Source organism: Bombus terrestris, chromosome 6 (genome assembly GCF_910591885.1).
Source record: "Bombus terrestris chromosome 6, iyBomTerr1.2, whole genome shotgun sequence".
NCBI lineage: Eukaryota > Metazoa > Arthropoda > Insecta > Hymenoptera > Apidae > Bombus > Bombus terrestris.
In genome coordinates this window covers 12,944,390-12,967,375 of record NC_063274.1, presented here as the reverse complement: position 1 = coordinate 12,967,375, position 22,986 = coordinate 12,944,390, and the positions used below count along the sequence as shown (strand labels likewise).

The 22,986-nt window shown below is 35.5% G+C and overlaps 2 protein-coding genes across 2 annotated transcripts in view; one reads left to right on the top strand and one right to left on the bottom strand.

Moving 5' to 3' along the window:
- Window positions 1-16,354, top strand: part of LOC100645988 (putative mediator of RNA polymerase II transcription subunit 26) — a 244,290-nt gene extending 227,936 nt beyond the window's left edge. The window contains exons 7-9 of the mRNA XM_003396044.4: window positions 11,852-12,041; window positions 12,441-12,560; window positions 13,050-16,354. Of these exons, the coding sequence (XP_003396092.2) occupies window positions 11,852-12,041; window positions 12,441-12,560; window positions 13,050-13,239 (500 nt within the window). The 3' untranslated portion in view covers window positions 13,240-16,354. The remainder of the gene's footprint in view (window positions 1-11,851; window positions 12,042-12,440; window positions 12,561-13,049) is intronic.
- A 101-nt stretch (window positions 16,355-16,455) lies between these two features.
- On the bottom strand, window positions 16,456-22,098 carry LOC100642367 (glutamine-rich protein 2). The gene is made up of 12 exons (XM_048406934.1): window positions 21,740-22,098; window positions 21,154-21,320; window positions 20,844-21,005; window positions 20,130-20,514; window positions 19,128-19,522; window positions 18,853-18,957; window positions 18,514-18,779; window positions 18,127-18,375; window positions 17,307-17,541; window positions 17,176-17,242; window positions 16,841-16,896; window positions 16,456-16,772 (listed from the first exon to the last, which is right to left on the bottom strand). The coding sequence occupies exons 1-12, from the start codon at window positions 21,870-21,872 to the stop codon at window positions 16,641-16,643; spliced, it is 2,352 nt and encodes a 783-aa protein (XP_048262891.1). The 5' UTR covers window positions 21,873-22,098; the 3' UTR covers window positions 16,456-16,640.
- Window positions 22,099-22,986: the final 888 nt, after the last annotated feature.

Below are 22,986 nucleotides of genomic sequence, written 5' to 3'. Positions count from 1 at the left end.
CTTTCTTGCGTTTTAAATTTGTGTTCTCTTTCTTTCAATTTTTTCCCTTGCCATTCGTCTATTTGTAAAACCACAATGTCCGTAATAATTTCTCTTGTCATTTCGCTTTCTGATATTAAATTCGTAATTAACGTCACATCATGTGGCTTTATGCGGTATATGCAGACGAGCAAAGTAATTACACTTTCTCGCGCGGACACTGTTTCTTTATGTTCTATTTTTCCACGCGTTCTAGTTTGAGAACAAACACGGATCTAATTTGAAAGACTTTCAAAGGGATCGACTTCCAGGTCCACGGAAACCAGGATTGAAAGCAACTTTTTTACATTTTCCACGAAACATGGTCCTCCTGTATCCGTTTTCAAATCGATTCTGTGTAAAGACAATCGCTTTGTTGTCCAAATGACGTAGATGAAACATTTGTTTTACTTTTTGTTTTTATTTCGTGTAACTGATCGTCACATGTACGTTCACAAGGTCATTACGAAGACAATATAATTACATCTGTTATCAAATAACTTTTCTGAAAAATTTGTTCTCCAAATAATTTTTTCTGGCAACTTAAGATAAAAAAGATATCAGAACCTGAAATTCATTTAGCACGAACGCCAACGGCGCATTAAAAACAAACATATCGATTTTTATTGAAACGAACGTAGTTTTTGGAATACCGTGTCGTTGTTTTCGTTTGGTTTTTTCTTAACGATCCAGTTTTTTCCATTGATTTATTCACTGTCGAATTTACCTTTCCAATATTTTTTTGAACTGTATCAGTGTTTCAAGTTTTGGCAAGGAACGAAGAGAACCGATATTTTAAATATGATTCTATATGTAAATGAAACTGGCGCTTATAGTTTTCTAGGCAATGAAACGCATGGTAACGATTGTGCTCAAATATCTATTGCTATTTTACGATTTTATCGAAGAAATGCATTTTACGTCCAATGAAATTCGGTTCGCGTAGTTTACTGATGTTTTCTGGCAATTCCCTTATCAAACAGTTACATTTTGGTAGTCGTCCAAAATGTCTCGAACGATTTCGCAATGTCGACTGCTTGATAAATAATTAATACAAATGATTATATTAATACAAATGATATAGAAATCACAGAATATGACTTCACTTCCTTAAAAACTCTTAAGTTCCAATTAGAATTTGAAGAAATTTCAAATAATAATATAATAATAATGATCCTAAACAGTCTACACCAAATAAATAAATAAGAAATAAAAACAATTGACATATCGTTTCAAAATATCTTTAATTGTTGAGATTTAATCGTATTTGAATATGCCAACGGATTTTTCAATAAACATTCCGATTAACTTTATCGCGATCGCGTTGAATCATCGCATGTTTACGAACTCGGCTTGAAAATCACAGCGACCATCCCGTTACCAGGAATTTTCGTTATTTCATCCGCATGCAAACATGTCACACCCCATTGTCAACCGTTTACAATTGTTTACGGTACGGCAATTTTATTCCGGGGTGATTCAAGCAGTTGGAATGACAGCGGCGTTAAATTGCGACGAAACAACGAAAAACGCGTTGAGTCGGCGATATTTCCGCGCGGGGAGAGTTTACCAAGTAACGGTGTCGCGGGCTCGAATGAAATTCGTCGAACCAAATTTCACCGGATCTCTCTAACTACATTCCGTTCCCGGTGACATATTCCCACTGGCAGAAAAATACAATTTTCGTCTGTCTGGTCAGGGAAACCAGTCACGTACAGTTTACCTCGCTCGACGCCAATTGCACGCCGTACTTTCATGCTCGTACGTATATTCGACTGTCGTGAAAACGTTTGGTAACAGGCCAACACAGCACGAATGTCCGCCTAGGGCTCTAATTCCTAGACGTTCGACGACGACTGGATTTTAACCAGCGGTTTAACATTGCTCGCTAATTGTCACGGTCGACGAAATCTCTAAGTGGCATAGATCCTTACATTCGGCTCAGTTAATGCTTTTTCCGCGTTAATTTGTCTGCCTCTAACTTAGTTTTCCTTTTACCACCGCCCTTTTACATTTGCATTTTTACCAAGCCTCCAAGCCAAATATCGGAACGTGGATTTTTAATAATCATTCGATAATCATTTAAAAATTTGTCACTGGTTGTGAATAGTTTCGTTGGAATATTTGCCGAGTATCTTTGTGAAATCAATGTTTGCAATGTGTTAGTGAATATTGGTTGATTGATTGATCTATAGAAAATAGTACATACAAAGCTGTACGTACCTTTACTTTACAACGAAACATTTTACTGGGTTCTATATATTTCATTTTTGTAGTACCAATTTTTGTGAAACTACTGCTAAATGGTAGGAAATTTAATATGCTTTAATATACTTACTGGGTAATTATAAGTGCATGCTATAATTTATTGTTAATATTCTTTCTTATTTTATTCTATACTTTCTGAAAACTTTGTATCTCGAAAATCATTTGTCGATTCAAGTCACATTTTTTTCTTTTTTTATTTATTTAAAAGCTTCCATGTGTTTGAATAAATATTTTGTATATTATCTGCAGGAGCAAAAATTTTGTGAACGCGTGGTGGATAATCGGCCTTACGTGTCATTTTCCTCCCTCTCGTTCATTTTCTTCTGTATTATTTCTTTCATTTTTTTTTCTTTTTTAATCACAGTTCGTCGTTGGTACCTTGCTCGTGCAATTAATTCGTACGGGTGTTTTTTGAGTTTAGCGAGAAACTACATCGCGAAGATACGCCATTAATTTAGAGCTATGTCTATACAGCCTGCTGCGACCTGCAGCTTCATTATAAATAGTTATGACACGCTGCGAGAACCAGGCGGTGATCCAGCTTTGAGAGCATCAGATTTCTAACAGAATCAAAAGACAGATTTTTGAACAAGTCGAGATGGAAATGTTAACAGGTTGGGAGAACGAAAAGGCGAGGCGGATAGCGAGTGGTGAAACGGTTGGGTTTATCAGCGAACTTTTGACCCAAATCGACGCTTAGCGGTGGAATGTTTAGGTACTTTGTGAAAAGTAGGAGATAAAATTGAAATGGTAGAGTAAAGAAAGAGAATGCAACAATAGAGCTGAACGAAGTTAATAGACGTTCAGTTTATTCTCTAGTATTTTAGCTTGAAAGTTAATTCACTAAGAAGTTAGAAAATTCTGCTGTTTTCTTAAATATGTATACGTAAAATTTCATATTTTATATTCCAAAAAATTAAAAATAACGAACTACTTAAAATAGTAAATTAATCTTAGAACTATATTCACTATAATTCAAAATTGAAATTTTGGAAACTATGACTATCATAGTAACGTATCTAGACCTAATCCTAATAGACCTACGCGTCCACAGAAATGGAAGTAATAAACTACTATTTACCAAGTAATTGACGTTGATCGTGCGTATCGATACGCGTTACAACACGAGTGAACCGGTGATCCTCGAGCAAATTGCACGATACATCGACGAGAACGTCGTATATGCGTACGGTAGTTCATATTTCATGAGGATCGAGCCGTATCAAGCATTCGAAGCAGGTTCGAAGTGTTTGTTACCGCATCGATAAGGGCAGCTAGCTTGGCTGGGGAGATCGTAGAAGGAGGGGTTGTGTAACTGCAACATCTGTTGGCGAAGATCTTAAGGTCTATCCCCGCGTTGGTATCCCGCATCTGTTGTTCGGACGTTTCGACACATCGCGAGCTTTCCTATCGTTAGGGGAGAAGCCGGCGTACCGTTGAAAAGATTCCGAATCTTAAGAGCCGCGAAACGTGGCCGAACTTGCGATCTCACAGTGACTCGTCATGTTTCCAGGGATATGTACGGAGATTATTGATCAAAGTGACAGTAAAATTGCGATTGTATGAATTTCAGAGCGAGATTGAAAAATAAAAAGATTGATGGTACTGTAGGATGATAAATAACTGTGTAAGTTTTTTCGTTTTGTTTTTTTTTTTAGAGAATTTCTTTCAGACTTGGATCGCAGCGATTCGCATTTGGCAACCGAACGATGTTTCAGGGTTCTTGCTTCCTGAACTTCTGTCACAATATCCATTTCTGTGGTCACTGCTTGGTTCATAGCTCTTTTATTCTCTGTAACACTTTTTGGACGTTGCAATTCATCATATATCGAACTTCGTGGTAACAATTTTGTGTGTTTTTCAACTTTATTCTTAATTGAGAATCCTCGTTGATCTTTTTATTAAATTTCTTTTACAATTTGATATATTTCACTAGTTGAGGATGTTCATGTAATAGCATGATATATTTACAAACGGAATTTTATTGCTATAAATGAATGAATGATATTTCGAAAATTTCATCGACGAGAATTTTCTAACCATGAAACGTGAATGCTATGCTACTCCTTTATACGAAGTTGAAGCATCTAAGAACCGCTTAATGACTGAAGCAAATAATAGTATCGTGCATTCTGTTAGCAGAGGACTTACCCCAGGGTACATGGCTGTTGGTATACGTACTCTCAAGCATTGCCATGGGACTTTATAAAATCGAATAGTAGTTAAAGCAACATATACTACCTATAACCGAAGAAATATAACGAAACTCTTAGGTTAAATATTTATTTTATTATCTGTTTAATATTAAACCAAATGCGGAATTAGTCTTTATACTACAATTGCATAAAAATTTCATGATTATTTAAATAACAGATTTAAAGTGATTTTCGAAGAGAGAAGAGGAAAACAAATTTCTTCCATTTAACGATGTAACAAGTTTCTCGTGTCTCTGCTTTTAGGGTGAACATTCTCACCGTACCGTGAAGCGCAATTTTCGATCACAAGTCTTGCGTGAAGCTTTCCAACATCTGCTTGAATCTTCGATTTCTTCCATTGGGGGAGACTTTTCTAGAGCGCGACTGACTCATGAAATATTTTCACGAAGCACGACTTCGCGAAACTTTCCGTTCTTCTCTTCCATTTGATGAGCGAATATCTTTTTATTTGACGTTTACATGACACTAAGGTAAAAATACCATTTTAGTCGAACGATCCAATATCAGTGTTAAATTATTTCCTAGAATATTCCCAGAAAACTTGAAATGCAAAGTTTCATTAATCATCTTTCACGTAATAATAGATGTGTATAATAATTCTTTCGAGCAAAATTCTAATATTATCATAATATTTATCGTAATGGTTTCAGTACATTCTATGGTGCTGCATTGTGCTGGAAAAAAATATTCACATATTCACTATAAAATTACAGTCCTCAAGTAACGTTACACAAATAACACTCGAATTATAAAAAAGAAAAATAATTCACTAATATTCCAATATAGTTTACACGTAATACTTAAAGTCCATAATCCAAACAATATAAACGCAACAAAGTTTTAACGCACCATTTACATCTTCTTCCACTTCCTGCAGTAAAAGCATCTTTCCGTTCCATCGTGGCTGATGAAATTGTAACAATTTCTCACTTCTACGGCAAAAGACCTACCCCTTTTTCCCACGTCGCGCGACGACATTCAGACACACTTCTGTTTTAATGGCGCACCGAGACTTGGTGGAATCGCCGGCGATCCTTCCAGGCAGTCGTGTGACGCACCGCCGTGGCAAATTCTTCGTCCTCGTAAATCTACACGAAGAATTCCACCCTTATCTTCTTGTTGCCACAATAAATACGAATCGTCCATGTGAGTATATTTGATTGTTCACAGTCGCCACGGTGAGAAGCTTCGATTTTCCGCGTGACACGTTAGCCCTACGTTCTGATTTTCACGGGGAATTAAAAGTTTCCTCCACTTCCGGCCGCTGGTGATATATACTATCCGAATAGGACACGGCGAGATTTCCGGTGATTCCTCCGTGACGAGGAATTTCCCTCGAGACTTCAACGTCTGACTTTCCCTAAGTTTCTACCACTGATGGTCTCTTCCTTTTTTAGTACAACTCTCCCAGACGATGTCTTCGTTGTAGGAAACTCTTGCTACTTCCAGACGATACAACAAGAATATTCTGGTTTCTTTATTTTAGACATTTTATTGATAGACTGTTCCGTGGAGTGTAGTGGAATATGAAAAGAATGGTTCTAAGTGTTTTATAATTGAAGTTATCTTCTTTTTATAATTGATCCTTTGCAGTTGTATCAATTGCTATAATAGTTTATTAGCGTCTCTGATAAGATCATAGGTTAAGTTTTATCAGTTTTAAAGATAATTAGAACAGATTCAGAAATGTTTGTTAAAATAAGTTTATTTATGTTTTATAGAAGATGAATTGATAGTAAGATATGATTTAACAGTAGAATATTTGTTATGGTATAGGATAAAATGGTACCTTATATATTTACTTCTTTGAGATTGTGACGTAAGCAAATAATGTATTATAATTTGTTGAAGCAACAAACTACAAAAATACAAGTTATAAAATTATTCCAAAAACATCCTATATATCTTTCTACTTGTTATACAGTACCATTCTTGGTTATTAAAACAAAGTAGTTCCCCACGGTTCCTCATACCCAGAGATGGAAATACCCAGGAAGTGTTCATGGAAAAAGTTACCGGTATCTGCCGTTCCCGCGTGAAACTCAACAACTTCATCCCCGCGATAACAAGTTTCCAAAGTCGCTTGTTCCATATCGTCAGCTCGCGCCACATCCGCGTATACAAATAACGCAGAGACAGTTATTCGCATACCGAGGGCGTCTTCTTAGCTCTCGCGAAACGTACTCGCGACTCTCTTCGCATTTCCCAAGGGACGGGGCTTGCCTGGATGGAGAAGCATCGCGAAGAAATTGATTGAGACGTATCTCTGTCTGAGACGGATATTAAAACAGTCTGCGGAGGAAACGAGAAAATAAGTGTACAGGTGTCAAGAGGAGAATTTCCCGAGGAAAATGCGCACGAAAGCGTACACGCGAGCGAACTATTTGTCCCGTCTTTATTTATTAAAATAAAATTATGGAATTGAAGATTTCAAGCGCTCGTTTATAGCAAATGATTCAATTTCAAGTATTAAAAATATGTTTCAAAGTTGTAGTTTAACCGAAATTATTGAAAAATATTATAAAGTAGTAAGTCTGAGTAGGAAGTTTTTGAATCCTGATCATTGAGTCGTATTTTTAAATTGTATTTCCTTGCATCGCATTGTAATCTTATTGCTTTAATGTACCTAACTGCTATCTACCATAACTACTATCTGTTGCTATTCTGCCAGCAATGCTGTGCATTTTTACGTTTTCATCGTTTGCAGACAATAGAAATAAGAATTCATACGAAACTTTTGTAACAGCACATGAATCAGAGGACGATGCGAATCGAGAGCGATTCATGTTGTTGTTTTGCCTCGGGGCATTGACACTGTCTTGACGTACAAAACATAATGATAAATAAACTCCGGGCAAAACAATATCACCGCTACAAGCAATCGTCAACCGAAGTTGGATTTAAACTTTTCGGTACTTCCCCGACCAGTGGAAATAAACAAATGCGATCGTTAAGACAATCAGTTAGTCAGTATCGAGCATTCTTATAGTCAGTCTTTGAAAGAGTCAGTTATCTATAAGTTAATCAATAGTCAATCACGAATCAGTTATCAGTGAATCTTTACCGAGCGTTCTTATAACGAGTAAGTATCGAGCAATCTTAAATTATCATCGAGCGAACGTACTCATTACCGTGTATGGGCATAACGAGCAACACTTAGCAAATGACGACGAACTCTATATTACAAATAGTTTTAAATAGATTTGACTACACCAAGTATCAACTCGTCTCGTCACTATATACACCAACCCGTATAATCGCACCATCCACACTTTATTTAATGCACGATTAAATAAATTGCCGATTGAATTTACTTCATTCAAATTCTATAATTTGAAGGGAGAATCACAGGTAAAATATTATACTATTATATGAATTATCTGTTGTCCTCTAGTAGGCATAGATAAATGGAATAGCGATAAAAGAATGGCGATCGATCTTGAGAGAACACGAGTTCGTGTTGAAAGTAGAATTTTGGTAGCGTTCGTTCCTTTGGTTGAATCGTTAAATGTCACTGGACTGCGGATAAATTCGGATGCGGTGGATTGTTGGAAATGGGCCATCTGCAATTATAGCGTTTGTTTCGTCTTGTTATGCCTTCGTTTGAAATTTACGAGTATGATACGAGTTACTGGTTTTGTGTTTTACACAGAGAGTAGTGAATATTATGTAAATTTTCTGCAAATTCTATAATTGATCAATTATTCTTCATTTGTCAATTTCAAAAAGAATTTCCTACCTGAAAAATTATAAAGTACTATTTATAAGAAAATTATTATTAAAATCGAGTATTGAAAATATCTTCAAAGCCAGCAAAGTGACTGTTAAATGATTGCTACATTATTGATACGCATGTACAAAAGAATAGTGTCTAGAACATGTGTGTCGGGTTCTAATAAAGAAAATGAAACTGCTTTAGATTGGATAGCGGAAAAGGGTGGAAAACGAGGAATTCGGGTAAATAAATCGAGTTGTCCGAACAACCGGATTAAATTTAATAATACAGATACGGCCAATCTCGGAGAGTAGTAGACGGCTGCTTTCTGTTCGTTAATGTTTAACTATGCTTGAAACGCACGCCGTGTCAGATGACTAGGAAGAGCGTGTGGATTCGGCCTTTCGAGAGTTTCCTTCGATGTTGCGTGTACGAAAGCGATTTATGTTGAATGAATAATTCAGTCGTACCAAGTTCTATAGCTTTCGAATTTCGTACCTGTCAATCGGATTCGTAGAAACGGTTCTTTGAAGATGTGAAATCTTTTTACAATCTTTAATAAATTACGTCGCATTTTTTAAATTCTTAAAAGTATTTTATTTCTTATTCTATGTCGTGACTTTTATAATTCTATTTTTGATGTTCCATCTACTATTCGAGATGTAGCTGAAATTAATGACTCGTGCCAATTTGAAGCTTTCCAAACAACCGCAATAAATCGGTCATTCGATTTTAGTAGACTATTTAATTGTTAATTATTCAAACGATTAATCGAATTTAAGAAGCATCGCTCTAAGCTAAAACCTTTGTCTCTACAATCTACTTCATAGCAATCTATTACTGGACTATTTCTCGATATGAAATGCAACAAACTTACATAAACGCGAGTTCCAGTATTACGTAATTAACTAACAACTTTGAACCTCGCCATTAACATAATTCGCTCTCATTATTACCATATAAAGTTTTCTCATTACACAACAGGTGTTACACGTATATATCACGCTATTACGTCAGCAGAGTGACAAACGTTATATAGCTCATTGTGACGTTAGAAAAACGCTAACAGACAATGTAAAAAATCGCTATCAAAAGAATCAAGAAACTGACACCTAAAAGCTTTATCGCGTAATGTCTGACAGAATTCAATGGTCTTAAATTCCAAAGTACGAGCTCATCCATAATGTATAAAGCGGTCGTTCGAAACGGTCGAGACGCGTTAGCCTCGGGCTGGGCTAACCTGGTGCTACACCTGTCACAGCAATCCTGTCGTACCTGAATCATGCAACCTTCGAAAAGTCGACCACTAAGAGATTGTACCCAACAAATGAAATTACCTCGCGGCCGCGCAGCCACTTTCTTGAACAACGCCGACCCTCCCATCGATTATCATCTCCGAACTTTCACGAGCCTGTAATAATATTGACGCTTACGCTCGATGGCAGACCCCGGAAGAATTTACTTAGCGAAATTTATAAATTCTTGATGAGCGGGGAGCCATGTTTTTTCGTCGCTATGGAGGCTACTACGATTCCTCGTTCTGATCAATATCGTAGGGGGTTGCTTTTATTAAGAGTAATTTATGATAATTGCCGTGGATTTGGGGTTGTTAAAAGTCTCATGGGTTTTTGTCGATGTTTCGAAGGTATAAAATATTTCTAGATATTTTTAGAAATGTTTATTATTTTACGATTATCGCATCAAATGATTTCTTATATTTATTGTTTATTTATCTACGCGTATATTTTATTAGGTCGTCGGAAAAGCTTCTTTCGTTTTATAAGGAAATAATGGATGCACAATATTTTTCGGTTTATATTATTTTATCGAATTACGTATGATCCATTTTGTTCTATCAAGATAAAGATTACAACGTTCGTTAGATTATGTTTCATGTTTGTATAAAGATGCGTCGTTGTAAAAGACGTGTCTGTAAAAGAAAGACACTTTTCGGACGACATAATAAATCTATTTACCCCTTCCTTTAACCAATCTAAATTAAATTTATTATTTAAGTAATTCTCTTATGCTTAAAACGTTTCAAAGGGAATAATTTCCTAAATCATTATCTTTGAATGATACGAAATGCTTCTCCTCTATTTGACAAGTCAAACATAATTAAACTAATTTAAAGCTAACCCAAGAACCACACTTTGATATCACTCGATAAGCGTCTGTTTATTCGTATACTCATCCTGCCCCAAAGGAATAGCAATTTCTCTTCCCGGCTAATTTCAAGCTTGGTCGAAGGTCGTGGAACCTTTAATAAGCGTAATACCTCACGACTTGAATCGTGTCTGCGCCATGCGTTTACAACGAGGAAAATAGAAGTAGCTTGTCTTCTATATCTGAGGCCACATTGTTTACCAGGAAACAAGGCCCGTAATTTGCACGGAAATCTTAAGCGATAGTCGGGTGAAAACTTTCCAACAAGTCAATGGAGATCTTCCTTAGAAGAGGAGAGAACAGAGAAAAATTGCAGGAAGGAATTTCGATCAATTGTTTGTGCTAAAAGAGAGGAGATTCTGCTCATCCAAGAGTAAGAGACGTTCCATTATCATACCTTGACAAAGCAACATCCAAAGTCACGATCGATTGTTCCATTACACGAAGGAAGTATTTCTCGTCAGAAATTATCGACTCTTTGCTGCGAGAGCACGGTTATTGATGACACAACTACATCCTGTCGAGAAGTTGATCGAGCGTCCATTCAGCAATGAAACTTGATTAATAATGTTCGTTTTGAAGATTTCTTGACACTCTATTAATTCACTCGTTTTTATAAACTAAATTCTTCTTATATTTTGTACTATTTTCGATGCTCTTTGTCAGCTTCCTATATCATTATATTTCATAAATATGGTGTATTAAAATATTCAACGTTATTATACGGGAAAATCGTGATACAACCTTGAATATTAATGTTTACGAATCAAAACTCCAGACCATTGATCAAACATCATATCAGAAATTCATAGTGAAATATTACATCTTTTAACCACGAACGAACCTAAAAATGAAATAACATGAGGCCTTGAACATCATCGAGTATCTCAAATCTATCAGTTTAAAGAAAATTGAAAAATTAAATTCAGACAATTTATCAAACATATGTAGATATACCACTATATAACTTGCAGTGAAATATCATATTTTATATCATCCAAATTGTATCATCCACGAGGTCAAAGGTAAACCCAAAAATTAAATAACGTAGGACCTTAAACACGACCAAGTATCTCAAATATCACGATCTAGCTCGAACGTCATAAACTACAGAAAAACCGGTGCACGTCATCCACCGTCAAACTGTCTCCTCCCCGTCAACGTCCAAATATAAACGTGTTTGCACAAAGCCTTCCTTCAATTTCCATGATCTTTCATTCTCATGATCGTCATACCTCGAATGTAAACGTATACACATAGACATTGTACATCGACTGGGCAGTTCGATTGCTGTCACCGTGAATTTTAACGGAACCTGAGTTCGATTTGTTCCAATTACGGGAAGGGATGCCATAAAATCTGCGAACAGGGAGGTTTCCTCGTGTCATCTACCGCCTCGTATACGTATATAATCGATGTTTACCCCGGGGAATCTCACGGCGTCTAACTGTCGCGTGACTCATTTCAGGCGGCGGTATGGCGCGTCCGAAGATGACACTGAATCTGGATGGTGGGAGTGGGACGAGCAGCGGTGGAAACGCTGGTCAGCCTGCACCGAGAAAACCTGGCGGTCTGAGCCTTGGATTGCCATTGGATATTAACACCGCCCGCGGATCCGCCGATCTGGTTGATGTGGATCTTCCTTTGGAGAGACAAGGGTACGTCCTTGATTTTGAATTTCTTGGCTCGTACGTACGCTGCTATGTCGCCATCGTGTCTGCATATTATTTTCATGAACATTCACAACATAGGTGCTTCTTGAAGAATTTTATCGTGAAATTTACGCAGAGTTTGTATGTTAAAAGTATTTTTACGAGGTAACGAGATGAATATTTTATTGCAGATCTGAGAGAGTATATGTGAAATAAATCGGTGAAAATTTGATGAAAAGATGCTAAAAATTTAGTTGAAATATATTGCAAAAATAATTTACTGCAGAAATATAGTTGTCTTTTAGTGTCTTGTATATATGTATTTCATACAAGTTCCTGGACTCTAAACATCATATTTCTGGTTTCTCATAGTTTAATATAAATTTCTTTTCTTCCTTTTCACAGATGGTACCATGGATCCATTACGAGAATTGAGGCAGAAGCTGTCCTACGACTTCTTAGAGAAGGAAGTTACTTGGTGAGGAACAGCGAATCCACCAAACAAGATTACTCTTTATCGTTAAAGTAAGTTATATAGGTTACATCAGGTTGATGTATCACAGTCGGTATTTTATTTTTTCAGGAAAAGTTTCGTTTCTTCCAACAAGTAGTTTCCTTGATAAACGAGAAAATAAATTTCTTATAATAAAAAGAATAAATATTATTACTATCTTCTTTATCTCAGTATACTTTGTATACTTTACAATAATATTAAAAAATGTTGAAGTCTGTGTAGTATGCAATTAAAACAAAACTATCTTCTTCGTAGTCTTTTCAGTTCATACGCTAGTTTAGTTTACTTTTCATACATTAAAAATTCTAACACATCAAAGAATTGAAAGAAATCTCATAAAATGTAAATATCATTTTAAAGATCGCTCTTTTAAATATAATAGCTATCCTGTCTTTCAATTCAACGAAAATTGCATTGAATTCAATATTGAATGCACGCATTATTTGCTTATTTATCGTTATAATAAATCTAAACGTTTAACTACATATTTATAATTACAGAAGTGCCCGTGGTTTCATGCATATGCGTATCCAGAAGAACGAGGAGCTGAACGCGTACATCCTGGGCCAGTTCAGTAAACCATTCGACAGCATACCGGAAATGGTTCGTCATTTTAGCGTGAACCGTCTTCCGATACGCGGTGCCGAGCACATGTGTCTTCTGCATCCAGTCATAGCTCAGCTTTTGTAGCGCATCTATCGTAGCGCCGTTTAAGGCGCTCCCCAACAATTTTTGATATCCCTTTTACCTTCAAAGAATACTCACAAAACCTGAACAGTACTCCGAAAGTTATTTATAAGAAAGAAGAGAGGAGCGAATGAAAGATGAACGTTGTGCATGGAGAACGATAATCTACGGGAAAATCTAGAGTCACATATAACGGCACTTGGTACTTCCACTGAAGATTTCCATTCTAGTCCCGCGATTCGCTTTTTCGCAATTTGAGGCTGATCAATTTTTTCCGAGCTTCCGAGGTGAATCGAGGGAGGAAATGAAATAATAGCGACTTGTTATAGATGAAACCATTCACGGGAATAACACAGTACAAAGTTTATAATCAGTGAAAAGTTTCCGTAGATTTAATGAGCGACCTTGAAGTTATTCCTATTCGTTTACGTAATCCCTTAACGATCGCGTCGACGTTTGTTTCCGCATCGTTCGGTAGCTTTATTACCCGCGACAAAAGGATTAATCTTGACCTAAGATATTAATTGCGTCGCTTCGACGATATTATTCCAAACCTGGCGACGAGCTTTCGTTGTTTCGTAACGAACATTAAAAAGGAAAAGCGTTTTTATATGAAAACGAACGTTGAAGAATCGGATGGAACAGGTGTATGGCGAATGTTTTACAATATCTGTGTAATGTCTCGTCTTCCCCAAACAGCATCGCGCAAATCTACCTCTTCGTTAGAGGTGTGTACGTATATGTGTAATTTATTTTCACGAGATGGATCAATTCCTTTCACTCGATTGATCGATGAAGCGGCTTTTATAAATGGTTGCGTAACGCAGAGAAGGACTCGTGGGAGATTATAAGGAGGAAAACTCTGGATTTTCAGAAGGATTTCAATGTGTAAAGAGCGCGTGTGGCATGTACTATGTATAAGATATCGACGAAGTAGAGAATCTTAATGGTCTAAAATGGTGGATCGTCGTACTGTGGCAGAAATGAGACAGAGTTCGAGGAAGCACCGTAAGAGCTTTAGAAAATGGTTGTTCCTTGCGCTTGTGGCTTGCGAAGCCACGAGTTTCGTGTAAGAAACTATCGATGGGATCAGAATCGTCGTACTACAAGCTGATAATCTAGAGAGGCATGAGGTAATACGTACTTAAATTTAGATACACGCGTAGTTGGCCAACGTCGGCCTCTACGAAGCAGCTGGAAGCCAAAGAAACGAGTTAAGTCGCGTTTTCGTTTGTGCGAAGAAGGAGCAAGAGGAAGGACAAGATGAACGAACGCGATTAACGTGTGTGGCGCAAACTGGCCGCGGTTCAATTGCCAAAGTTTACTGCTAATCGTGTAATCATTTAGTCAGGGTTTAGTTACTCACATTATCGTTGATAAGGAACAATAAGTAAATTGATCGGCAGTTACTTTACGTTGATGTACTGCGAATCGAAACCGAGAAAGGAAGAAGAGAATGGACGTGAAACATAATGATAATGATAATATTTTTTCGTCCGGGTTGACCGACAGAGGAGCGTACGGTGAAAAAGAGAAGGCGAGAAAGATGGAAGCGAATAAAGATGATCGAGGTCAGCCAGTCCGAACAATCGATGGCTCGTCACTCGAGTCATCCGTCCGACAGTCTCTTATTTTTGGGAGATTTTTGTGAGAGAAGGCAACCGATACATATTTTTTCATGTGATATGAATTTGTTACAGAGATAGCCTAGTTTCACCTGTGATCTGTTACTTAGTTCCCTTTATCCATGTCTGTTGGTCGCTGTGTGCAATATTCTCGTACGTACGATTATAATAACGATAATAATACTATTGATAATGGATAATGATAGCGTAATAGTAATAACGATTAACGATAATGGTAACTAATTAAGTCGCTATTGTAATTGGGTAATCAGCAACGATGCGTAATTAGGCGCGACACGAAGAGACGTCCGTGGTGTTACAATAATTATTTCGAAGTAAGGATTCGATTCGCAAACGGTTGTGAGCGAGTTTTCTGTTGGTCATTTGGCTAATCCAAATGGCATGTAACCAAATATTTTACGTATTTGTCATCGTTTAGAAGAAACGTAGAATCCACATCACACGTAGGCAAGTGCCATAAAAAGATTTTAGTCGGTAGAGTTTCAACTAATTTCAGTAGATATTGTTTGGCTGTAGATGAATACGTTCTATTCCTATGATTTCAGTGGAAATCACGCGTGAACGTGATACTAGTCATAGCGTATTTATTTAGAATTATTCACGTTAAGTTGACACTTCATCAACGTTGTATTTGGCACTCTCTACCGTATCCTTTTGATTAGGTTGAGCGTAATGCATACACGTTGTACTTTAAGCTGCCAGTATTATTAACTGTAATCGATAATGCATATCCATGTTAATATTTAAGAACATTATATTGTCCCCCGCCCTTAACGGATGATTATGGGAAAAAAGTATAATCTATCTGTACGTATATATTTATTTGGCGTTCTATTTATTGCATTGTGTCGTTATAAGTCAATGATCTTACTGTCATGGTTCCGTGTATACCGTTGATTTAATAGTAAGATCATAGTGAGTATCCATGGTAATCTTATTATTGTTAGGTATTAGAGAAACGTAGAGTAAAACGCCATTCACCAAAATGAACAAAACAAAAAAAAATGTGACGTAAGAACAGGCAGTCGTAAAAATTATGTGGTAGATAATAACTTGTAGATACTTCCTGTACCTTGAAATTTATATGAAGTAGCATTTAGCTCCAATGTATACATCATTATACGTATACATAAATATTCTATTACTATTACCAGAAAACACTAGCGCATAGTCGTTTATAGAAGGTGCAATCGAACGTCAGATCGGAAGTAATGGAAAAGGGAAACAGGAAACAAAATCCGATATTATATAGACACGATTCGAGCGCTGTGTACACTCTTAATGTAAACGGTATTCGAACGGTGTGATGTGCAATAAACGAAACAGCGATCTAGTGTGGTCGCCGCGATGCGTGGTGCGATTCGGTATTTTTGTTTTAGCATGACAAACCACCGATGTTCCAAATCGACTTCACTAGATAGTCTTGTGTACTCCGAAATTCCCTCTTAATAATAAAACATTTAATAAAATAACGTTCCTCGTTTTTCTTTGTCCTGTCGATCCTCAATTATTCTTAAATATCCTTAGTAATGTAATTTTAATAAGATGATATCAAAATAAACTTATATTCTCAATAATGTAGATAAAAATATAATAACAAATTGCAAATAAATATTATGAATTTTAGATTAATTTTATAATATTTCTATGTATGTAATATATTGTATTATATCATTCACTGAACTAGATACAAGACCTTAGAACAAGCACTTCATAAAAATATTTAGAATACTTTACAGTGAATAATTAGAATCTCATTTAGTCTTGTTCTCCCAGTTCCTCTTCTTCTATGTATTGAATAACATGTTCTGTAGGTTCAACTGTATCCATCGGTGCACTGGCAGATCTATCAGATTGATCTTCTGTCTCTGTTCTCGGTGTCTCTGCAAACTACGAATAGAACATAAACAATTTACGTGCCATTTTAATTCTGTTTTTAAGTTTTTCGACTTATTTACCTCTTCTATTACTTCCTTAGTTATTTCTCGAGATTGTCTCCTCGACGATCGTCTTCCTGTTAAAATTGTACTAATAAGTTTCTATAAAATAGTCAAAGTAATATAATCTTTCAGACGTGCGATTTTGTAATGTAAATTGTACGCTTCAATTTTTGGTTTGTCTCGTTATTACAAAAATTCATAATGAAATAAAAATAAAAAGAAACAATAGAAAATTATACCCTGAATCTTAGATAGAAGCATAGAAAATTCCAAACATTATTTTTGTATAATTAAATGATATGTATTCAGGTAATTGCAAAGAGCAAGAAAAATTTGGTTCATGTTTAACGTACTTGAAACAGTGGAACTTTGCTTGTCAGGCTTTCGCAAGGATGGTATAGTAGTTATCGATTGTCTATCCTGAAATACAATTACCTTTGTTAATTTCGAAGCTTAAAAATACGTGGGAAGAACGAATAATTACCGATGATCGAAGTTCGTCGCCACGCTCGTCGCAGTATGCAGGTCCGCAAACATCGATTTTATCTGGCATTCGCCGGCCTTTATACATCTTACCGTCCGTTCCCTTTATCATCCCTTCCGTCAGCTGAATTATTTCCGGTCCCCACTCAGTGAGGAAATGGCCCACTCGCATTACTCTTTGCTGAGGAGTGGTAATCGTGTGACTTCCACCGCAGTATCGATTGCACAGATGATCTCTAATATTTAAACATATGTCTCGAATAAAATTAGTCCTTTTTTAGCTAGAAACATATAATTATTTAATAAGATAAATAAAGTTCATTTATTTTAAAGATTTCTAAGCTCAACTCGTTAATCGAACAGAATATATTAATTCGTCATTTGAATTTCCAATTACTTAAATGTAATAATTTTTAAGTTTATGGATTCCCCATCCTTTTATCCTTTGTGTTATTTTTATTGAAAATAAGTAATTACATACAAGGATTAAGATCGATCCAATAGAAATTAGTTTGTCCCTACTAATTCTCAAGTTTATAATTATGTAAGTTCCTAATAAAAAAAACTGACTTGGTTAACATGTCAATATCTAATAATAGTGGATCATTGCATTTATTCTCTCGACGTCATTAACTTAGCAAAGATCAAGACAATTTATAAATTAACAAAAAGGATAATTTAACTCGTTTAGCGGTACTGAGATTAAAAAGTATAATTTTTTATATTTAAACATTTCTTTTAAATTTGCTTAGAAGTCCAAAGCGAATATGTTGTTCTGAATCTTTAAAAACAAGATGTACATTTCAATATTAATTACGTACCTAGGAGTCTTTACAAGCGTGTCCGCTCTTGCGCTCTTCTGCTTCTTTGCCTCTTCCTGCATGGCTGCTTCAAATTGAATCATATTTCTACTATGAGGTAACCTTCTGTGTTGTTTTCTAACCTGATCCAATTCATAGGTCAGATACGGCTTCATGCTTGTGGTGCATGGTAATGTTTCAACTTTAAATTTGTGGGGAGGATCCATTCTCATGACCACATCCTTGTCGCAGGATATGCATTGAACGTCCCTAATAACACACACAAAATTTCATCGAGTGTCTATCTAATTATCATTGGATATTGCGCGATGAACTCAATTACTTGAGATACAAAATTTAGAATAATATAAATATACATATAATGTTGAAGGATTGCTGTAACTTTACCTAAGCATCTTTTTGGTTCCGGCAGCTTCGATATCTTGTCTCGCTTCCGCCACCCTCTTCAATTTATCTTGAAGAGATTTCAGTCGATGATTCACGAAATCCTTCAGCGGAGAAATTTCCATTTTATCAACTTTTCCCTCGATCTCCTTTTGCACTTCATCCAGAGCTTGTTGCCAGATCTCTTCTTGCTGTCCCAATTTATTGATCGCGTCTTCGAGGCCGTGTGCGAGATCATCGCAAGCTGCATCGAATTGATCGTAAGAAACCTGAGGAATAAATACCACAGAAAGATTGCTATTTATTTTCGTCTGATTTTTTAGTAAATATACATGTGCAGACCTTTCTATGTATCGCCTGAGCATCAGCTTTATCGGCAAGAGCTTCTTCGAGATCTTCTCTATCGGCTTTAATGGTTTTCAAAAGTTCCACTTGTTCTAATAGCGCCTAAATAAGGAGTAGAACAATATGTGCATAGAATGACGAAATGGGAAAATAATAAAACAACAAGGAGAAGAAATATTAACTGAATCAGATAAAGAGGGAGATTAATTATATATTGAACGATATAGAATGAATGTAACGATCAATATAAATACAATGAATAATATACTAACATTAAGATGCATTTCGCGAGTTTCACGATCATCGATCAGACGATCCGCGGTTTGATTCAATTTCTCCATTTCAGCTTGAACCTCGTTATACTTAGAGACTAAATTGTCGATATTAGTGGCGCCTGCAACACCAGACACTTGTACTTTGTCTACTTTATCAGATATGGTAATCACGTCCTTTTCTAATTTTGAAATTCGTTTTCTCATGTCTTTCAATTCTTCTGAATCTATCATTTCCTTCGAATTTTCAACCTGAGTGCGTGGTTCTGGAGGTGTGTCTTTACGTGGTGTTATTTCCTTCGTCGTTTCCTCTGTTTCCTCCTTCTGTGTTCTTTCGACCGGATTTTCGTCCCTTTGCGTAGTCAGTTGTTTTGCTTCTATCTCTTTGGTCAGTTCTACATGAACGTGTATAAAAATCGATAATTTATCTCTGAGAAATTAATTGATATATAACTTTAAATATCAAATATCGATTATTAAAAGCGCGTAAGGTTGAATTTTATTGGAAACTGAAAATGATGACTTTCAATGATTCAATATTAGTGGACGTTCATGTATTATATCTAATATTTATCAAGTTTTTGTTCCATTTATTACTGCTAATAATTGCAGAATAAGTTTTTTTAGATACCTTAATTAAATTGATCATTCTAATAATTCTTGCATTCTCAGAATGTTTTAAAAGAAATGTTCCTTAAATTCTTAAAAATATTTTCTCTTTTTTTCACATATCGAATGTAATTGTAAAGTAAGTTAATAAACATAGATTAGAATATCACAGAAATTTCAACAATCATAGTGCACTTTGGATAATGTAATGATTGCAAATTTTCGATCTTAGGCTTAAATTAAGCCAAGTTTAGATTAAAAATAAAAATAGGTAAGAAATTATTAAAGAATACTTCAACAGAGACAGTTAAAATATAAGATATAATAAGTATTGATAAGATTCATCGATTCCCTATAACTAATTATTTAATTACAATACTTATGATTCATTACCAGTTTTTGTTTTGTCAATCTTTTCGTTCAAATCTTTCAGTTGATTTTTCATTTGGCTAACTTCCATTTGCAAGTTACCCACGTCCTGGTGCATTTTTCTTATGTCTATTTCGCCTAGAATTTCGCTTAATGTAATTCGTCTAACGGGCTGCTTTTCTTCATGTACAAGCTGAGCTTCTTCTTCTTCCCCGGTCGTTTCAGCAATTACAGGGTTTTTTATCGCCTCAACCTCTCTATCGTCAGAGATTAATTGTAAATTCTGAACGACGTGATCCAAATTGTTTAAAGCGTTTTCTAAATTCACTAGTCTTTCTTCGAGCTTCGACGTGTCTTCCGTTGCGAGTGTTGTGTCACCCTTCATCACATCTTGCACCATTTTTGTCAACTGGAAGCAGAGTATTTTCTGTAGTTTTACAGTTACATGGAAAGTTAAGTAGATTATAATATTATTATATATATTATTATATATAATATATATATAAATAGAACTAAATAGTTTTATTTAAATTGAAAGATCTATATTACCAAAATACAAATTATTAATCATTATTAGATTGTTTATGACATCTCTGCTTTGTGTCTTTTATGTGTTTCTAAATACTATTAAATTACGAGTATGCACGCAGTAATTTACGGCTAAATAATAGACAACTGAGATATCGACAAGTTTCCACATTGTCAGATTAAATAACAATTAAAGAAATCAAGTTATACCTTATCAATACCTTGTTCACTGGCGTCCAATCTTTTGGTAATGCTGATAATTTGCCAAACGTCGGTCAGGGGATCGGTGATTTTACCTTTCAGTCGTTCGATAAGCTCTGGAGTCGTTGCTAACTCTTCCAATGCTTGAAACCGTTGTTGAAGTTCGTTAACCTATACAAATATTTTAATTAGAATGTTATCGTATAATTTTACACCTAATATTTTTCTCTCGACGAAAATAAATAAAAAAAAAAAATATATATATATATAGCAAAAACATATGGAGTGATATGGTAAGTAGAAGATAAATTTTTCTTACATTTTTTTCGAGTCGTTTGAAACCTAAAGCTGTAGGGGTTGCACCATCAACAATCGGTTCTACAAAGATAACAGTTTCGCATTTGCCTTCTTTCCCAGGACCAACTTGTTTTCTGACACCTGTTGTCTCTTTTAAATCTACCGCGCGTTGGGATGCTCCATCTTTGACTACGTAATTCGTTATTAGCATTAATTCACAATAGCTGAATTTTTTAAATAACCTTAAAATACTGAATTGAATTTGGTAATTTTTTAATATTCTCTTCCTTGCATTCTTGTGCAGATTTGCTTGGGGTTTCACTGATATAACCACGTTCTTCTAATATCTATCTTATTTTGCGTGTATTATAGAAATATTATTTTGTTATAAAACATTATTTTCTTAGATAGATACCTAGCTCGCTTTCAAACTTTTCGCGTTTTGTAACTGGAACGCTCGCAGGTCTTTCCCTCGCCTCGGATTTTATAACGAAAGGTATGAAATTATTACGATAACGAAAGCATGTACAATTGTTTCATTAATTTAATATAAAAATAACAATATCAAAACTAGTGCATCGCTTACAATTATCAGAATATCTTCTTACCATCACTGACTACATCCACTTTTACACTTATAGCGTCGGTACTACGAACTCGTTGCTTCACGTCACTGGAATCATCGATAATATTGTACTCTTGAAGGTAAAGCGAGGGACCTGCTTTTAGGGAACTTACCATCGTCTATAAATACATATTATTTAACCTCTTGTTGCATTTTATTCAATTTCACTATTTATAGCTCTATTATATTTTCCAAAAATTAAGCAAAATCACCATATACAATACACACAGTATTTTACCTTGATTCGATTAGCATCGTCGCCACGATACTCAACCTTGGTCGATCCTAAATTTATCCGATGCAGTAAAATATGAAGGAAGTTGTGGAGGATATTTAAATTTACCGCTCCTACCTAGACGCGAACGTAAAACGACGTATTTCATGGATTATCATTTTCTATTTGTGTGAAAGATCGAAGATAAATTCTTCTTACTTCCGGAGTTCCCAATGCAAGATCCAACATTTGCGGTAAAGAAACCTGCAGACTGTCCACTTCCTTAGCGGCAGGAGGTGACGTAAGCGATTTCGCGACTTTTGCCGACATTCTCCTTCACTTCAACAATTTTCCAAAGTGTTTATTTAAAAAAAAAAAACATAATAATAAGAACTTCTGATTTTACGGTAACCTTTCTCGCAATTCTGTATCTTGAATGTCAGGCGGACATATCATTTTGGCAAGTCATCGATATTCTTTTATTCGACCGTAGTATCATGGACACAGATGAGATACGAATAGTAATTAAATAGTTGTAATTAAATAGACGTCAATTCACTGTTGCAACTCTGAAATTTGACAAAGATAGATATTAAGAACCCTCTATTTTTACTCTTCTTTTTTATTTCCTTTTCATCAAATTCTTTCATTTTTTTCTTTAAATCCATTCCTCAATCAATCTAGAAAAAGAGTTGTAAATTTATTTCGCATTACTCTCACCGAAATTACTTTCGTTTGCAACTGTGACATAATTTGATGATGAATCGGTAACGATCGAAGGGATACTGAAATGGTAAAGAAAGATACAAATCTTTGAACTGCGGAATAAAAATGCGTATCTTATCTTAAACTATTTAGTATAGTAATGTTAATAATTATATCGAATTTATAAATTTGCGTAACGTATAAAACACTAACGTAGACACATTTACCTTTGTTAAATCACAGATATTCGAGACTTTATACTTTCAACCCTTAGCTTCCGTAAACGAACTAAAGATAGCGCCACGGGTATT

Excerpts from the sequence above, each read along its gene's own strand:
- LOC100642367 (XM_048406934.1), bottom strand. The coding sequence starts at position 21,872 with ATGGTAAGTTCCCTAAAAGCAGGTCCCTCGCTTTACCTTCAAGAGTAC. Across the intron at positions 18,958-19,127 it reads CTCGCGAAATGCATCTTAAT|GCGCTATTAGAACAAGTGGA; the intron begins GTTAGTATATTA and ends CTCCTTATTTAG. Across the intron at positions 18,376-18,513 it reads GGAACCAAAAAGATGCTTAG|GGACGTTCAATGCATATCCT; the intron begins GTAAAGTTACAG and ends GTGTGTTATTAG.